We start from the raw sequence: 17,995 nt of genomic DNA, 5'->3' as shown, positions 1-17,995 counted from the left end.
CTGTCCACTTTCATATGGAGTAAAAATGAAGTTATGGTTCAAGACCCCTTCGGAATATAGAATTTTAAATCTGTAATCTCATGAGCTGAACGGCGCACCACAAAGTGCAAGCATACCAAAGCATTGGTTTATTATGTGGCCACTGTTTCAAAGTAATGCTGTGCAACAGGTGATGTAGTCAACGTACAAGCATTTGATTGAGCTGCCCACTAGCTGTAGATACTATTTAAAAAAATGCTCGACATTGCCGCGAGCTATCACGATTCGAAATTGCCGCGCGCACCTTGAGCTCCCCGCGGTTCGTCCGTTACCCGTTTGTTTTTCTTCATCGATTCGTCGTAAAAATAAACCTCGCATGCAGCGCCTTCGGCGGCACGACCAATGGAGGAACGCCGATCTCGCACACAGGTGGCGGCTCTGCCGCACAGCCACAAACTACACAAACGAATCTACAGCAGAGAGAGGCAAGTAAGCGCGGTGTGCTGTCGTGTAGGGCCTGGTAATCGGAAGCGAGCGAACTGCACGCTTCTATTGTTCCTGCGCTGCTTTTAGCGTTCGGTGCGTCGGCATTCGATCACGACAGAGCTGCACAGCACTGCTTTGAGCGCAGCGGCTACTACGAGTACGCGACGATGCACGCAGCAGGAGGCCTAGTCGCGTTTGTGGCACTAGCCATTGCGACGTGCAGCTGTGAACCGCTACGCAAGGGAGTCAACTCGGTGGAAGAATACGAAAGCTGCGAGTCGCACTGCGAGCTGACCTACCCTGCGCACACCTACCCAAAGGTGAGCCGTCTTCTGTGCGCGGCGAATTTCCGTTTTGCAGCGCGCGCGCGTTATCGGACCGTAATATCTCGGTCGTGGGGTCCGTGTTTACAATGTTCGTTGGAGCACCAGCCGTTCGCTGTCAGCTGGTCTCGGAAGCAGGGCCGTGAGCAACGCAACTAGGTGGGGCCTGTCGATGCAGTGTGGGTATTCGATGCGCGCTCGTATTCTGTATGCCGCGCGAAGGAGTTGACTAATAGTTCAGGATATATGGCGCCTCGAGTTGCCTTTTGTTTTTTTCTTGTTTAGCTCGCCCGTCCGGGCTGGGGACCTTGCCATTTTCGAGTGAGACCGGAATCAAACTGCCTCGCACCTTTTCCTGTCGCGATGGGCTTCGGATCGTCCTGCCACGCACGCAAATTTAAGCTTGGGGCGTAAGGTAAGCGTGAGGTAGCTCGCGAAAATGCGATGCAGCGAAATGGGAGAGAAAATAAAGGAGCGATCGAAAAAAACAGATGCCGCGAGCGCTGGCTGGCGAAACCAGTACCGCGCCGTGTTGGTGGGGACAACGCAGCGTTTTGCTCGTCGCAGGGCGAAACATCTGTTCAGCGCGCGAGAGCGCCAGTTGTGTGCTGTCTCGCGCGTGTGTGTATACTTATTTTCTCCGTTTTCGCTTTCGCAGCCCGAGCATCTGGACGCTTGCACGAAAGGATGTCGCAACTTCGTCGAAGCCGGCTTCCACGCCGTGACCCACGACATGAACGCTACGCACGCTGCCTGCTTCAACGGTACGATGCCACTCTGACACACACAGTGCGTGTGCCGTGCCGGCACACGGCGCCTGTGTGATTCACACAAATACGAAGTTGTTTTCGCCCCGCTGCGCGATTGTCGGCGCGCACAACGCGCGCCCCCCCCCCCTCCCTATCCTCGCGTCTCCAGTGCCTTGCACCCTTTCCCGGTCTCTCGTTTCTTGTCTGACGCCTGCCGCACCAACCAACCGTCGCTGGAGGCGAAAGCGGAGACCCATAAGAAATATGGTATTGCCGCGGACGGGGTACAGCATGTAGACGGCAAGGTCTAATCTTTCGCGGACCTACGGAGCAGCGCGCACCTCACTGGTGCATGCACGCTCGATAAGAAATGGCTGGAGTGATAGAGAAGTTGATTGCAGAAGCTTGGCAAGAATGATAGGGGCCTTCGCGCGAGACCTTCTTCCTTTCCAGTACGCAGCTGTGTGTACATGCGTAGCCGAGTGCGGGCCGAGTCCCTGTGCATTGTTGCAGCTTAGCCAGTGGCCACTATAGCTTTCTCTTTCTTTTCTAAACTGTGTCATAGCTGGCCCTGTCACTTGTATGGAACAAAAGCAGGTGCCCGTTTAAAGACAAAGGTCGGTTTCTTTATCCACAGAGGGCAGAGTTCTGTGCGCTCGCTCCCTTTTCTTGGAGAGTTTTTTTTTTTTCTAAACAGAGGGCACGGCTTATAGAAAGTATTGATAATGAAATAACTCCAATATAGTTTTGCCATTGTGAACGGGCGCAGGAAATCCATTGCGAGCCGGAAAACGTGCTCACGTTGTTGCACCGAGTGATGCACGAAATGCGTGGGCTAGTTTTTTTTTTGTCTTTTTGACAAAGCTGACAGTTGCAATCCTGTCGCATGGTCCGTTAAACTGGCATCCTACGCAGTTCCCTTGCTTTCGCTCACTTTCTTTTTGAACATTTTTTGACATAAAGGCGACTGCAGAGCTGGAAAGCCATTGTCTGTAGCCCTGGCAGCTGTCGTTTTAAGGATTTTTAGGATAGTTACACAAGTACATACTTGTGCTTAGCTGCTAGTTCTGTGAATGCAGAAACTTGGAATTTAAAGGGACACTAAAGTGAATTACTAAATCAGTCGAGGTTGATAGATTATCCTTTTGCCTTGTAAATTTTCGTTAATTTCATTATCATAGGATTATTATGAAAAGAGAAGGCCAAAGTGCATTTTTCAATTTGATGTCGTGTCTGAGTGACATCACAGATTTCAGAGTCTTTTTTTTGCATATGTTATACGTCGCCAACCGTATTTTCTTTTTACACATTTTCTCGCTTACTGAGCATCTTCTCTCGACAAGAGTGGCATTTTTGGTATAGTGAAGGGGTAATTTACCAATCCAAGGCACACTTTTGTTCTTTAGCATTCATTTTTCTGTTAGGCCAGTATATCGCAATGGTTACGTGTTGGCATCGTCATACACCATGTGCATTACACCATGAACATGACACTGTCATTGTGCTCTGTCTGCATTGTATGCAGAGTTTGCCTGATTGTGATTGCAACAATAGAATCACCTGCCAGGATAGCTGGCCTGTGGTGAGCACGTGTGGGGATTTAGACGCAAGCTACGCTGTGTGTAAGTTGTATAAGACAATGTTGCATGGTATACAGCTTAACTCAGAAGCCTAGGATTTATTTTCAAGTGGAATTTAATGAAATCAAATGCGTCTTCTCATTTCTTTTATGCGGCAATCTTGCGCCATTGCGGGGATGATGGTTGATCAACTGTGGAATCTTATATCTGTATGGCAAGCACATGAGAAAGGTTTTATTCGGTTTGCAATTCAGATACACATTTCGATTTTTGGGACAATGCCTTCAGTCAGTGTGAACCATGGTGTTCTGTATTCTAGTTTTATCAAAGTGTTGTGCAACAATCTGTAGGCCTTTGTGCAATATAACAACAATAATAATAGTAATAATTGCTGGGATTTTACATGCCAAACGTGCAATACGATTATGAGGCATGCCATAGCAGAGACTTTAGATTAATTTCAACCGCCTGGGATTTTTTAACGTGCACCTAAATCTAAGTACACACATTTTGCCCCCATTGAAATGCAGCCGCCGTGTCTGGGTATCAAACACATATGGTAGAGGATATATCAGCTAGCATTATCCAAAGCGTTTAAAAACAGTTGCAATATAAGGTTACGAGACCTGCACTGTTTGATGATCAGTCATCTACTGTCACCAGGATATTTTGTTGTTTACCTGGCTGATGAGATCCAAAGAAGATGTTAATTTTCGAATTGAGGGGTTGACTTCTGATGGAAATTTGTCAGTGCATCGTGAAACATTTCATTAAGTTATTTGATTTTTTTTTTTCCTGCTGCACTTGCAGCTTACAGTAAATGCTGCATGATTGTGTGCCTCAGCACCAGCGGGTCCGAAATGCCAATCAGAACAGTTAACTATTACTCTTTGCAAAGTTAGATGTTAGGACAGCCTAAACAAACAATTACAACCAGAACTCTTACATCCATGGCGTCTCGCTGGCATACTGTTGCTGAGGCTCCATTGCAGCATTAAAAAAAAAAAGAGGGATATTTGCCAATTTCTTCCTCTAATTAAAGAGTGCCTTACCAGCATAAATTAATGTGCTTCAGCGGTTTAGTATCGCTAAACGTACGGCAAAATTGTATGGCTTGGTTCGTCATGTCATTAACTTGTCATGAAACTGCAGGCATCCGACACTCCATCCAGGCTGACTTCTATCCATGTCGGGCACTTCTGTGCTGACAAATCGGAAGGCTTATAGATATAAACTTTAGACAGGAAAATGAAACAAAAACCAACACAGCTGAGCTTGCTTCAAGACTGCCATTTATTGCATGCGCCTTGCCTTAATGCCATTTTGCACTGTAGCAAGGCGTATTGCAAGTTACCTATATTGTTGCGATACGAGAGACTCTTAAATTCTGACTGGCAGAGTAAAAGATCGTCGGAAAGGAAGGCAAAAACAAGGGCATCTGATCTGTCTGCGTGTGCTGCTCTTGTGAATACCTCGTGTAAATAGTTTTTGTTGTTTGTTTCTCGGCGTGTGACAATGTTTATGACCGTTTCCATAGCGATACTGTGTGCATATAAATGCACTGCAAAAGACTGCGTCACTGTTGCGAACAACCAGGTTTTGCACAGGCTGGCAATGCAAAGAGCAGCAGTATGTCAGTCTAAGCTTAGCTTTCAGAGCGGTGACAGGAAATAAAGGTCGTTAGCGAAAGCGCGTTAGTGACCTTTATCGCAAGGCAGTGATTGGCCTTGATTTTTCTTTTGACGTTCGTTTTGTGGAGGCTGCAACATTTCGTTGCTGTTGGAAGAGCTCTGCATCGTTCAAGTACATTAAATTTGAACTTTCTGTTGTAAGGCCTGATAGCTTACTCTGGAGCTTTGAAGTGCAAACGAAGCAATCTTTTTCATGCTCTCAGTTTGCAATGTGTTGAACAAGTCTTCAGGAAACCCAAGGTAGCAACATCGCCTTGAGGTCCCTGCATTGGCTGACCGTGATGTCATTGATTTTTAAAGTGCCTGCTGAAGCATGCTTCATTGTTCATCAGTTAAAATGAAAAGTACATTGCATTCTAGAGAAGCTGTACACACAACCTGGCAAGTTCGTGAAACATTTTCTATGATTGCTTTGCTTAGCGAAACACCAGAAAATATATTTGCTCCCTATAATGGATTCTCTATTTTTTATGGCGAGAAAAGGAAATATCCTCTATTGCTTCCTTGGCAAATTTGCATGGTAAAATGTGAATATTGATTTGTTTTCACTTGGAAGAAGGTAATTTAAAACAGTGTGTTTGCTCGTTACTCTGGCAAAAAAACTCGTTGGAGATTCCAGAATCCCAAGTATGCCAGAACAAAGGTTTCAAAATGCATTGATGTTGTGATTTAACGCTCGATTCTAACGCATATCTTATATTGCCATATTTTTCTGGGAAAATGTGCGTGTGTTGGAATTAAGTAAATACGGTACTCGAAACCTGCTGACCTAGTAGCTCTAAGGTTTCATTGCAAAATTCAACAAAAGGAAAGTTCTGTCTTAGTTATTTTTTTTCATAGCTAGTCGGTAATTTCTAGCCAAATTGATAGTACTATTTTGCAAAAATGACAAACCATTATAAGGGTTAGCGTTTCTATGAAGGAGTGGTGTAGGCACTGTTTTCAAAGGTCTCCTATGTTTGGGGATATTTTTCAAGTTTATTGCTTTCAACTTGCCAGGCTATTGATGTTGCAGTCTCATACAACACTCGTGGCAATAGTGTGTAGATTATTGTGTTGTTATCTGTAACAGCAAATGGCACTTCATAAAACAGTGCTTCAAAGAGCTAAACTGGACTAGCAAGGGAAGTGCTGCGCTCGCGCAAGTGTGTGTTGAGACTATCTTTCGTGGCCACTGACCCCACAGAAGCAAGTGCATGTTGCAAAATAATCTGCAACTCTAGTTCTGCATTTCCCATTTTTATGAGCCCACAGATAGGCCGCCCACTCCCTCTTGAGTCTTTTGCTCTGAGTTTCCTTGCTGCCTCATCCAAGGCCAGTCTCGATTCATATTGTTAGTAGGCGTCAGCTGTCATTGCTGCTTACCGCTACAGAGCCTATTGCAAGGAAAAGTTTAACCATTGCTCCGTCTTCTGAAGAGATCACTGTCAGGGTTATTGCTTCAAATTTGTTTCAGAGGCAGTTTTGAGTGAGTTAGCATAAGGTTCGGGATGGCTCTTGAAAAGCCAAATGAATGTGTAATCTTGAAAAACTCTGAACTCACTGTGTGCTCTTTTTTACCGAGTTTAGTGCATATTGTGTATCTGACGGGGGGGGGGGGACTTCCTTGTGAGCCAAAAGTCATGGTTATTTGATCCAATTGTCATCTCTGTTTAAGGAGCCAGTTTGCACATTGTATGAAACAAGCACTACAAAGTTTCTGCAATGGTAGTTCAACAGTTAACGTTGACTTAATATTTGCCTTCTGTATCCCTTTAAAGGGACACTAAATTGAAACAGTTAATTAGTTCATAGACTGATAAATTATACATTGAAAACTGTACTGTCATTTATTTCACTATCACAGGTTTATTAATACAAGAAAAAATTAAGGTCAAAGAGTCATTTTAAAATTTTGCACTGAAACTCTGCACATGTATGTCGCATGACGTCAGACTTCAGAGTGCTTTTTTTTTTCCCCATTTTGGCCACATTGGCTCTACAAAATTTCCAGAAACTTTGTATATTAGGTCTGTGCCCCCCACAGAGGAAAATCTACTTAATTTTTGCTGGTTAGGAACTATGTACACCTCAACAGACAACGTCAAAGTCTATGATGTGATGGCCATGGGCAAGGTAACTTCAAGGTGGTGTCGTTACCTGCATTTGTGTGTTTTCTCTCTTGTGAAGAGTCCTCTCAAGAAGAGTGGTGATTTTGGTATGGTGAAATAGTAATTCACTAATGTGAGAAAAATCACTTTTCTCTTTAGTGTCCCTTTAAGGCTTTAGATGGCTGCATGCAAGGTTTCTGGGCATGTTATACTTTGTATGTCTCTTTTGAAGTATCTTGTTATAGCACCACATATTCTAAAACGGTTGTACCTGACTGAATAGGCAACTCAAGCGTAAAAGCCAACTAGGACAAGGGACACAAATGCAAGTGTTATTTTGCTTTGAGCATTTAATATGTCTCTTTGCTTGTCCTCATCATCTCTCTTCTCTCGACCTGATCATTCGTCAGTGTTTAACCTCCCGAAATGAACAGCATTGGGCATAGTTATCCTGTTTGACTTTTGCTCATTCTGGGAGTAGGAGTAATCACCTAAATTCTGTTTTTTCTATTTTGCAGCCTGCACGGAGGCCTATCCGAGCCAGCCTAGCTACTATGCGTGCACCGAAGGATGCGATGAGCAGTTCAGGCACGTTAGCAAAATGGTGAGTTCCGTGGCCAACTTTGCAAGAAAAGACCCTGCACCCTGCCTTGACTGCATTCCAGCAGAGAACTGCAAAGTAGATTCCACTGCTGCCGAATAATTTTAACAGCGGAAAGCTTTAAAAGCGGACAAGTTATGATGTCTTCGTGCACAAGCCGTGAAGTTTGGACAAGTTGCAGTATGTTCACAGCAAGCTAGTGCAACAGCTATGCAACCAGCTTGTGTTTTGATGTCTTCTAGTGGCTTTGGATCTTGTTGCGATTGCTCTAACTGTCCAAACTTCAATAGTAAACAAGGTAGTACAGCAGCTGGCTGCATAAATCTAGTTATGCATGCAAATCTTAGTTGCGACATGCAGTGAAGTTTGGGGAGGGAGGGACGGTGTGAATGAGGTATGTACTGTAGTTTGAAAAGCACAAAGTTGATGTTGATGGCCACAGACTTTGGCGTTATTTATTGTAGCGTGTGTGATGCTTTGAATGTTTGCTTGCTTTGGAGGGCTGGGGCTGTTTATTAGAACCGGATTTTCACATCTGGTTTAGGAAAGCACTGAGCTTTCAAGTAGCACCGCCTCCATAAATCTGCTTTTCAGAAATGTGGCACGGAAAGTAGGGACAGTAGAATAAAATGGCCTCTTAACAAGCACTTGCTTCCACTCATTGAATTGTGTTAGATACATAAAATTTATTACGCAGCAGTAAAACAGCGGACTAATGTGAAGGTTGGGGAAGGGGGGGGATTAATGGAATTTCTCTACAAAAGACAAGATTGAGAACATTGCATTTATTTATATGCTCATGGAGCCTAACAAAAGTGTTATTCAAGACCTAGCATTCGTGTGCGTCCTCTCTTTCTTGGCCAGCCCTTTTGAGCTGTTGCTCAAGTACCATGATTTTCGACCAACTCGCCCAGTCTGCCATCCTACTTCATTCTCAGTAAAGTCAGTGATGAAATAGCCACTTTTACTGAGCCACAGCATTTTCAATGTTACACTCAAACCTCATAACAAAGTCGCATCTGCCACGAAAATAACTTCGTTATATCCGAAAATTCGTTATAAACGTTTATTTGTAACACTGTAGCTATTGCAAGACTATTATTCATTTACTTCGTTATAACCGATAATTCGTTATATCCGTGTTCGTTATAATGAGGTTTGCGTGTAGAACCACAGATGTCACTTATGTTATGGTGCCTCCACTTGCTTATTTGCTTGCAATGTCAACTTTTCCTTGTCTTTGCTTCTTTTCCGGTTCCCTTCGGTGCATCTGCAGTCGGAGCACAAGAAGTCGTCCCACCTGCACCCGCTCAAGCTGCTCATGCTGGTGCAGAAGATGTACGAGACGGTGGTGGACCACGTGTGTCGCATTATCCGACGCACATTCTATGCCGTCTACGTGCAGAAGGACACCGGCCACCTGGTTGTAGTGCGTGGAGAGCTCACACCCATCCGTATCCTCGACCCACATGCTGGTGAGCTGCGCAGGGCAGATTCGTGCGAACTGCGATTTCCACACAAGCTGTAAATTTCCTTGACCATTGTCAATGGCACTGGGCACAACCACGCAGTAGGAGAAGACAGTGAGATAAGCTCACTGACTCTGCTCATCTGGAAGGGACACATTCTGCAACGCTGGTTCCTGCTTCACAGTGTATTCACCAGATGGTGATCCGAATGAAGAAAAGCTGCGGAGGAGAGACGCCGGTCCTCGAGCAGAGCCGTGGGCGGGGGTTTTCTCGACCGTTTCTATAACAACGGCGCACTGTTGCGTTTCGCAGCGTTCCTGTGTCTGCTTGCCTGCCCGTTTTGTCAACACCGCTGGCGCTTATTCACCGCATGCACTTATGAGAGCAGGTTGTTGAATGATTTCTATGCGCCTCGACAGATGCCGCTATGCATTGTGAGTAGCACAAGGAAAGGAGAAAGCATGTGGGGGAGTGGAGAGAGGGAGCAAAGGAATGAGACCACCGTGTCTGCGTTTCACGGTTTTTCCCGAGCGAATGCGCTGCGCGGAAGTAGTCTGCATTCCCGTCTTATCATACTTCGTGAGCACAACTAACTACCATGACTCAGCTGTTGTGACTGACTGTAGGCTACAGATCTTTTGTCTTCCGACCTTCCTTGCCACAGGGGACCCTGCGGAAGACAAGCCAGCCAAGCCAGCGTCGTCCACCAAGTCGGAGCAAGAGGCAGCTGCCGCCGAGACGTCGTCGACGGTGTCTGCAGCGGCCAGCTCCTCTTCTAGCTGGCTGGACTGCATCTCTCGCCAGTCGGGCATCCCCGAGTGGCTGCTCATGATGGTCCTGTTCCTCGTTGTGGTCACCATGGTGTGGCTGTGCTGTGCCACCATGGTATCCTCTCCCAGCAGCAGCGTGACGTCATCCACCTCGCCGCCACCTGCCTACTCGCACCACGTGAGTGTTGCTGCGCCATCCCTTCTGGTCTGTCACACCAACGTGTTTTCAAAACGCTGAGTTTGACATCCCAAAAATCTGATTTCAGCATAAAGTAGGGCTTCCAATGACTGGCTTCGAATGACTGGCCTAAAAGTGTTTTACATTCGGTTCACTAGGTGCCAAGTTTGCAGTCTAAGCACAATGCTAATAAAGCTGTTGCTTGTAAACAGCGGCATGTCTGTTGCTGAGGCACATGAACCTATAAAGAATAAAGTCAAACCATGCTCCAATGAACGCCGCTTCAACAAACTTCCCAGTACAGTAAAACCTCGTTAATTTGCCCCCTTTTAATTCGAGAAATCGGATAATTTGGACGTGTTCTCTGGTCCCGGCAAGCATGTGTGTTGTTTATTAGCATCAAACTCTCATTAATTCGGTCATATTTGGCAGCAACCAGTTTAATTTGGACGACCCTTGGAGTGTGCCGAGCACGAACCGCCGCAGAGGAGATATAACAGCGTTCACTAAAACCGAAACGGCCGCGGGCCCTCAGGTTAGCGGCCAAGGCTTCAATAGCTGCGACAAACATGTTTCGTTTTTGTTTTTACTTGGTGCACGCGAACTGCGTGGGCACCATCTATGATCACGTCGATAGCGACTGGAGTCAAAGCTGCGACAAACAGTAGTTTTGTTTTTGCCATGCCCCTTCACGACTCTACAGTCGTCATCCGTGATTGTGCATTAGCGAGCCAGATTTCTTCAGCAGATGCGTGCTCAGCAGTTTCTTTTTGAGTCTGAGCGTGCTGCACGTGTGCCTTCGAACCTGTGTGGACGCTATTATCGCGCCATTAGCAACCACGATTTCATCCTCAGCGGATGTCCTCAGCGGATGCTGCACTGAGTAGCTTCGTGCTGACTTCCGACATGCAATGTCACAAATTCAAACATGGTTTGAATTTGTGACATTTCGATTTGTGACATTGACATGGTTTGAATTTGTGTCTCCCCCGCCACGGTGGTCTAGTGGTTATGGCACTCGACTGCTGACCCGAAGGTCGCGGGATCGAATCCTGGCCGCGGCGGCTGCATTTTCGATGGAGGCGAAAATGTTCGAGGTCCGTGTACTCAGATTTAGGTGCACGTTAAAGAACCCCAGCTGGCCGAAATTTCCGGAGCCCTCCACTACGGCGTCTCTCATAATCATATGGTGGTTTCGGGACGTTAAACCCCAGATATTATTAGTATTATATTGAATTTGTGTCTCAAACATGGTGGAAACTGTTGAAGTGAAGAGCTTCAGCCGCAGTTCACATGCTGCCATAAATCTCCATCCTGTACGAATAAACAGCGCGAAAAAACGAGGATGAAGAAAAGAAACGGCAGACAACGGTGCTGAGTAGCAACTAAAATTTTATTTCGAAACGAACAGGATAAATAGCATCTGGAAACTAACGATAACAACAGTTACGCATGTACAAGGTAACAAAAGTAATAAAAAAAGCCTTAGTGGCTGGTTAGAGATGAACATATGTTCTCATTCTTTCGTGCTGTTTATACGTTCACGGTGGAAGCACACCAACTTGCCCAGTTAAACGTTCTGATGCGGTAAAACTCGTTTGCTACATTGGGATGGACAAACGATCAGTTGCCGGCCATTTTTCCGGAAAAAAAAAATTATTGTCATCTGCGCGTGGTGGTGTCGGTGGTGTCGGTCATAATAAGGGATGGGTTCAGAACACGTTTCGGCTTAAACAGGGTTTGAGCCGCGGTGACATTGTCAACGAAGTTGCGAATGGCGAAAATTGCGTCTTTTACACTGCTCTTATGCATAAACGCTGAATTTGAAAATGCGTGGATGTAATAGCCACATGTTTATAGTTTTCTTGATAGTTTTGATGATTCGGCATTTGGTTAATTCGGCCATTTTTTCCGCTCCCGTCAAATCCGAATTAATGAAATTTTACTGTACACTGAATAATGCTCAGTGTCCTGGCAGCAGTCCATAGGAATTAATGATTCAATTACGCTCACCACAATAAACACTTTTTTTCTTTGTGCTGTTCCACTTCAACAAAATTTAGCAATGCCATTCCAGTCTCAAAAATTTAATTTGCTGCGCAGTAAACACAGCCTCTAACATTTTGGTACATTTTTGGCATTTTGGAACATGAAAAGTCTGCTACAGAGTCTTACTCACGTGTTGGCACCATCGGAAACTGCTGCCTATAACTGAGCATGGGGGCCGCCATTGTTGTGTTGGAGCAAGACTGCCCTGCCTTTGCCTCTGGCTTGAAACTTCTCAGCCACAGACAATCCAAAGCCAAAGCTCATTCCTCCAGCTTGTCAGTCCGAGCATCTTGGTGTTGGTGCATAGCTAGTGTTAGCTGTCATAGTGCAACTGCACTGGTTGTTTTGTGTGTGTGTAGTTTGTTCAGCTGAGGTCATTCTAGTTAAGTGAAGCCTTTGTTTTTTTTTTGTCGTGCTTTTCGACATAATGCTGCCATGAAAAAAGCGAAAGTTTTTGTCCTTAGACTGTAAGCTCGCTTCCTGGCTGAAGTCTCAAGTTGACAAAACAAAGATGACATTGCAGAAAGGTTTGGAATTTCTCCCTGTTCACTGTCCACTATTCTCAAGTCTAAAGAAACGATAGAAAAAGCACTTGCATCAGGCACATCAGCGAAGCAGGAGAAGTTGATGCCATCGGAGCACATAGAGCTCAACAAGGCTTTGTACATGTGGTTTGTGGAGATGAGGGCAAAAAACTTTCCAATCAGTGGAACCGCTGAGCAGCAGAAAACCCTAAATTTTGCTAGCCTGCTGGGAATCTTATGACCTCAAGGAGAGCACTGGCTGGCTCAGCAGATTTAAAGGCCTCCATGACGTTGTCGGCAAGACTTATTGACAAGCAAGACAAGTCGGCATTGCAGACACAAGCAGTGCATCCACCTGGGTGTAAACATACGTCTGTACATTATTGAACTACACCATATGCGACATTTACAGTGGTAACGAGACAGGCCTTTTTGATGAAATGCTGCTGTCAAAAATTCTCGACATGAAAGGTTACCATTGGTGCGGTGACAAACACAGCAAAAAGTGCATGACTGTGCTGCTGTGTGCTAACACAAATGACTTCCGCAAGTACCCACTGCTAGTTATCGAGAAAAGTGCAAGGCCCCATTGCTTCAAAGGCAATAGGAGCTTTCCTGTGTGTGTGTTGATGAGGTTTTGCTGTATCAATAAATAACGCTGTCTTTGTCCTAAAAGTTGCTTTTTTTGGGTTATATAAGTATAGAAAATATTGTCCTGGGGTGCGATCTTGTACGCATTACATCAAAGAACAAAGCTTTCTGCCGCATGCGAGTGACTGGAGCTCGTGCAAATCTCGCGAATGGGGATGGCCGCAAGCCTTGACCAGTCAGGTGTGGCAAAGACGTTCATTCGTTTATAGAGCTTGTTCAACATCATGGCCCTTTGCGTTAGAAGTGTGGTTAATTGTAGAGTGCTTTAGCATGCTGCAACGATCCGCACTGGCAGCTGTCACCGGTGCACACGCTAATCAGAAGGCTCAAATTCCTCCGTGGTAGCTATTCATTGTCACACTCAGTCAGTTATGTGTGAGTTGATCTGTGGTCACAGAGACTTTTCCGATCTTGTTGACGATGCATATCAGAACAACCTCGCATCCTCTCCCCACAGAAAATGGGCGTCAGCGGAGACCTCGACTACCTGCTCATCTACGACCCATCCGAGCAGGTGAAGATCCAGCCTCCTGTCGACCAGGAGGCACCACCGCTGCCAGTTAAGGTCCCGCTGAGCCAGATCTAAGCCGAGCCAAGCCGAGGCCAAGCAAGCACCGCCACCATTGCAGTTGCCGCCTCCTCACACACCTCACTTTTTCTTTCGTATCTCTCTACTCACTTCCTCTTTTTTTTAATTCTGTATCTCTGTTGCATTGTCACGGACAGCATTAGTCGATGGACGTGTGTTTGGCCCTGTCGTCTGTGGACAGTGTTTGCGGATTGAGTTGTTTTGGTTGTTCTACAGCTTGTTGGGCTCTTGATAGCCACATGTGAGATGGGAGACAAGTGTGTTGTCACCTTTGTAGGAAAGTGCAATGGCGTTTGCCTCCGTGCTTTTCTGCTGATGAGTGAGATTGTCGGTAGAGGCAGTGCTGTCTTTCTTTTTTCCTCTCTCTTTCTAGTGTAACGTTTTTGTATAATCATATGCTTTCTATTTACTTGAATTTCTAGGTTCGACAACCGTGAAGGTGTAAATGGATGCCGTAGTGCAACAGAAGCAGTTTTAAATATTCCGCTGTATCTCTGTTAGGGATTTTCTCGTAGGGACTTTCTCTAGCAACTTATCATGGTTTTGCTCCAGCTCTTCTGCGTTGTTAAATTTTCTGCGAGTTTATGTAGGATTCGCTCTTATATGCAACGGTAAAGCCAAGATCCGCTTTACTGTCTACCGAAAGCCTTTTCTGTTTGCCTCTAATTTGGAAAGTGCTGATATAATTGAAACTTGTATAGCTTAGCTTTAAAAAGAGTTGAGGCGCATGTTCGGAACATCGGCTTACTTCACCATATACATGCACCTTCTAAACTTGCTATATTACATGCTTCATCATAACTTGCTGTTTGCTTGCCTTTCAAACGTTTCTGCAATTAAGATTTTATTAAATGTTCTGCTGTGCCATGAATGTTTCCTTTGGCCAGTTGTGGCCTCTTAAGTGAAAAGAAAGAGGGGGGTGGTGTTGTTTTGGTTGTGTTGTTTTAATTGCTCTGATTAGAGCCTTATAGTATTTTACATTTGTTAGAACTTTTACCTAAAACACTTCTCTAACACTGCTGAGATTGGTGTGTATCTTAAATGCAAAAAGTAAGCAGCTTGTATTCTTTTTTCTTTTTTTTTTTTTGATGTTTTGTCCCTTCCTATCTACATGCTGTTCTTGCTTTGTGTACTTTGAGTGTACAACGCAGGATGGCTTTATCGGAAAGCACAGAAAGAAAACCAAAAATGGTCAGCCATTTCAACATGGAGACATTGTGGAAGCTTACGAACTTTAGCTTAGTCTATCGGCTCCTGGTCTTTTTGTCTCAGGCTCTGAAGTTACTTTTGAGCTTGCATCCACAAGCTCCTGATTTGAATGTGTAGTGCTGTTTTTTTTGTAGGCTGTTTTAGGATGGTGCTTTGATATGGAACAGAACTCCTGAAGTGCGTGACTGTTTGTCTCCTGAAGCAGCCTGCATTTTGTGCACAGCACCTATGTCTGAATTACTGGGTGCACGGCCATGCTTGCAAATTGCTCACTTTGCAAGCTGAAGCAGGCTGCAAGTGATTTTTGTGAGTGAACTTTTTTTGCGTGCTGAACGTATGCTCTGCGAAAACCCCGTCACTGAGGTTCAGCATGACGGGCTGATCACCGGTCTCAAAGACCGTCACTACACGATCCACCTGAGGTAAAAGAAAGGACGAAATTGCTTTCATTCATACGTGCAATAGGATGTCGGCAGTGAGTGCTTTTTCCGAAATGCGGAGGGCAGTCTAATGTTGCTTCGAATGCTGCTTGCATTGCTTGCCTCACTGACAAAATTGGGTTCTTCTCATAGTGTATCATTCAACATGAGGGGCTTCCTGTGCCCCCTATGAGCTATTTGCACACTTCTGAGCTCTCTTTCCCAAATGATAACTTCGCTCATCTAGTCGTTGAAAATTTTTTTGGTTTAAGAAGCAGAATAAAAGGAAAGCTGTGGCCTCGCAATACAGCGTGCACCTGCTCCTACGTCCTGTTGCGTTCAGCAGGCCTTTTCCCACTCGAATGTTTTGAGCAATTGTAGGTACCCACGTTGTGATATATATATATACACGTATAGCATTGTTACATGCCTGGTTACACATATGCTGTGTGTTGTTCCCGCTCACATTTTTGGAGAAGCTTGATGACAACGCTGCTTCTCCTGTGTTCGTGTCTGCATTATCTTGTCTTTTTTTTCGTCAATCTTGCACCATTGTGGGACCTGGGCACATGTAAAAGCGGAGGGCAAGGGTTTATTGCACATCACATAAAGTAAAGCGTGTTCTGCACCCGAAAACATGCACACTGTCGCATGAAGTTAGAGAATTTTTCACCTAGTCCATCCAAGGTATTGTGTGGGAAAGCATTGTTGGTGTCTCTGAGGTGGATTCACGTGATGGACCAAGTGTGTGGGCATATCAGTGATGTCGTCAAGACAAACCTGTAGTCTGCTGTCGGTTACGGAGTACTCTCCATGCACGTATAATAGTAGTACTCTAATACGGTGAGTGCTAATGCGGAGTGTTTAGTGATGGAGCCTCTGTAACTAAACATCTCCGTAAGAAAGATGCCTGAGAGTTCAGTGTACCATTTGCAGCAGGCCAAATCAGTGGTAGCCAGCAAGCTAAGAGTACACCAGTAGTAGTCAAACTGTGTTCATGCTGTGCTATTCAATGTAACTATGCTGTGTTCCACATCAAAAGTTTGATGAGGAATATTTCCGCATCTTTGAAAGCCCATGGTGACAGTTTCCAACCAGTTCAGTCATTGGGTGCCTAACCTTTATACGATTGTTTCGTTATGTGAATCCACCTTTAGATGTTGGAACACCGCACGTACATGCAAACACACACACATGCAAGCTCTCATGCTGTTGCTTCAGTTATGGATGCACAGCACTGTTTACGCACGGGATGGTTTCAAAATTGGAATGCTTCAGTTGCACGCAGTGTTGTTGGCTGCGTCAATCTTCTGATGCCCCATTGCTAATTGTTGGAAACTGCCGTCCCTGTGTCGCTTGCAATTGGCTGGAAATTTTTCTGTAAGTTGCTGTGTTACGTCAGTAGTGGCTGCCCATTCCTTTTTATTAAAGCCAGTCGTCTTTCCACGCAAGAGCTCGTGTGCGTCGCGAGAACATTTAGCCATTGATTCTGTATAGTCGAGTATTTTCTTGTTGAAGTACAATCCTTATTAAAGGGACTGTTTGTTTTACTCCTGCTCTTGTGAGCAGCACATGTAAGCTCATTGATTGGTTAATAAAATTGGATTTGGGTATTGGATCACAGGGTTCTTAACATGCGATGTCTTTTTTTTATGTGTTGTTGCGATTGCCTCAGATTCCACTTTTCAATATCTCTCCTATGTAAGGGACTACTTGCGTGGGGCTGGGACAGACTGCATATGCTACCTGCATGTAGCGTGTTCCTAGGCAAATAAGCCGAATGCTTCGGTATTCTTATTCCTATGAACTATATGATTTGAGCACTATATGGAGGGCAGTCTACTTCATAAACAGCACTTCAGTAGAATCTAAACATATTGCACTGAATGATCTCTTGTGATGCTGTGTCAAAATGCAGCATGCTTGATGTTGATACGCATATTTGTGCTGCACGCGTATTCTCTTTGATGTACAAAAAAAAAAACTTAGCCGGTTGTTTTATCATATGTTGATAATCATTTCAAACTGAGTTAGAAAGCTGCTGCTTTCTCATCTCGTCAAAGCTAGCAGTGCAAGTCCCAAATGTGAGTCCCTTAGTTCTGCGGGTGATAAGATGATCCCCACAATAGACAGTTTCCTTTTTTCTCTAACATCTTGCTTTGCTTGGGTACCAGTGTATGGGCAGTAACACAACTAGTAGTGACATATTCAAACGCAGAGTTTAACCCTCCATTGAGTATACAAAGCTGATATTCTTGTGGTCTTTCATATTCTAATTAATCGTTAATGTGCAGTTTTTTATGATTTCCTTTTGGCAAGATCGCTCGCTTTATAGAAAATTGTTCAAATGCACAGTACTTGGATGCAGTGCCACAAGATGTTGCTACTACTGCAAATGGCAAGTTGATGGCTAGCTAAAGCCCTAATAACATGCATTATATGTCAAAGCACATGACACTCATGCCAGTAGTGGAAGTCTGGGTGCTGCACTGGCAGCGGCAGTGCCAATTGAGTGGATTATGATAGTGTGCCTACATGGGGAGCGTTAATTGTTGCTTTTACGGCAATATAAAAAAATTGATGTTACTTCCAAATTAACGGAAATGCAGCTTTGAGAGCCATCTCACGAGGCCAAAGT

At 44.8% G+C, this 17,995-nt stretch overlaps 1 protein-coding gene across 2 annotated transcripts; it reads left to right on the top strand.

The window, feature by feature from the left end:
* Positions 1 to 531: 531 nt before the first annotated feature.
* Positions 532 to 16,971, top strand: LOC119405227 (transmembrane protein 59). Of its 2 annotated transcripts, none has more exons than XM_037672034.2 (6): positions 532 to 785; positions 1,447 to 1,552; positions 7,417 to 7,502; positions 8,776 to 8,974; positions 9,633 to 9,916; positions 13,598 to 16,971. In XM_037672034.2, the coding sequence occupies exons 1-6, from the start codon at positions 633 to 635 to the stop codon at positions 13,724 to 13,726; spliced, it is 957 nt and encodes a 318-aa protein (XP_037527962.1). In that variant the 5' UTR covers positions 532 to 632; the 3' UTR covers positions 13,727 to 16,971. The 2 variants fall into 2 exon arrangements, with proteins under 2 accessions (XP_037527962.1, XP_049275192.1); XM_049419235.1 differs by having other exon boundaries at positions 8,776 to 8,979; positions 9,638 to 9,916.
* The last annotated feature ends 1,024 nt before the right edge of the window (positions 16,972 to 17,995 follow it).

Source organism: Rhipicephalus sanguineus, chromosome 9 (genome assembly GCF_013339695.2).
Source record: "Rhipicephalus sanguineus isolate Rsan-2018 chromosome 9, BIME_Rsan_1.4, whole genome shotgun sequence".
Taxonomy (NCBI): Eukaryota; Metazoa; Arthropoda; class Arachnida; order Ixodida; family Ixodidae; genus Rhipicephalus; species Rhipicephalus sanguineus.
Note: the sequence above shows the minus strand (reverse complement) of the source record. Positions and strands in the feature narration are given on the sequence as shown.

Bases quoted from the DNA above. Each gene is read 5' to 3' on its own strand.
- LOC119405227 (XM_037672034.2), top strand. From the start codon at position 633: ATGCACGCAGCAGGAGGCCTAGTCGCGTTTGTGGCACTAGCCATTGCG. The intron at 1,553-7,416 runs GTACGATGCCAC...TCTATTTTGCAG, and splicing joins GCACGCTGCCTGCTTCAACG to CCTGCACGGAGGCCTATCCG. The intron at 8,975-9,632 runs GTGAGCTGCGCA...TCCTTGCCACAG, and splicing joins TATCCTCGACCCACATGCTG to GGGACCCTGCGGAAGACAAG.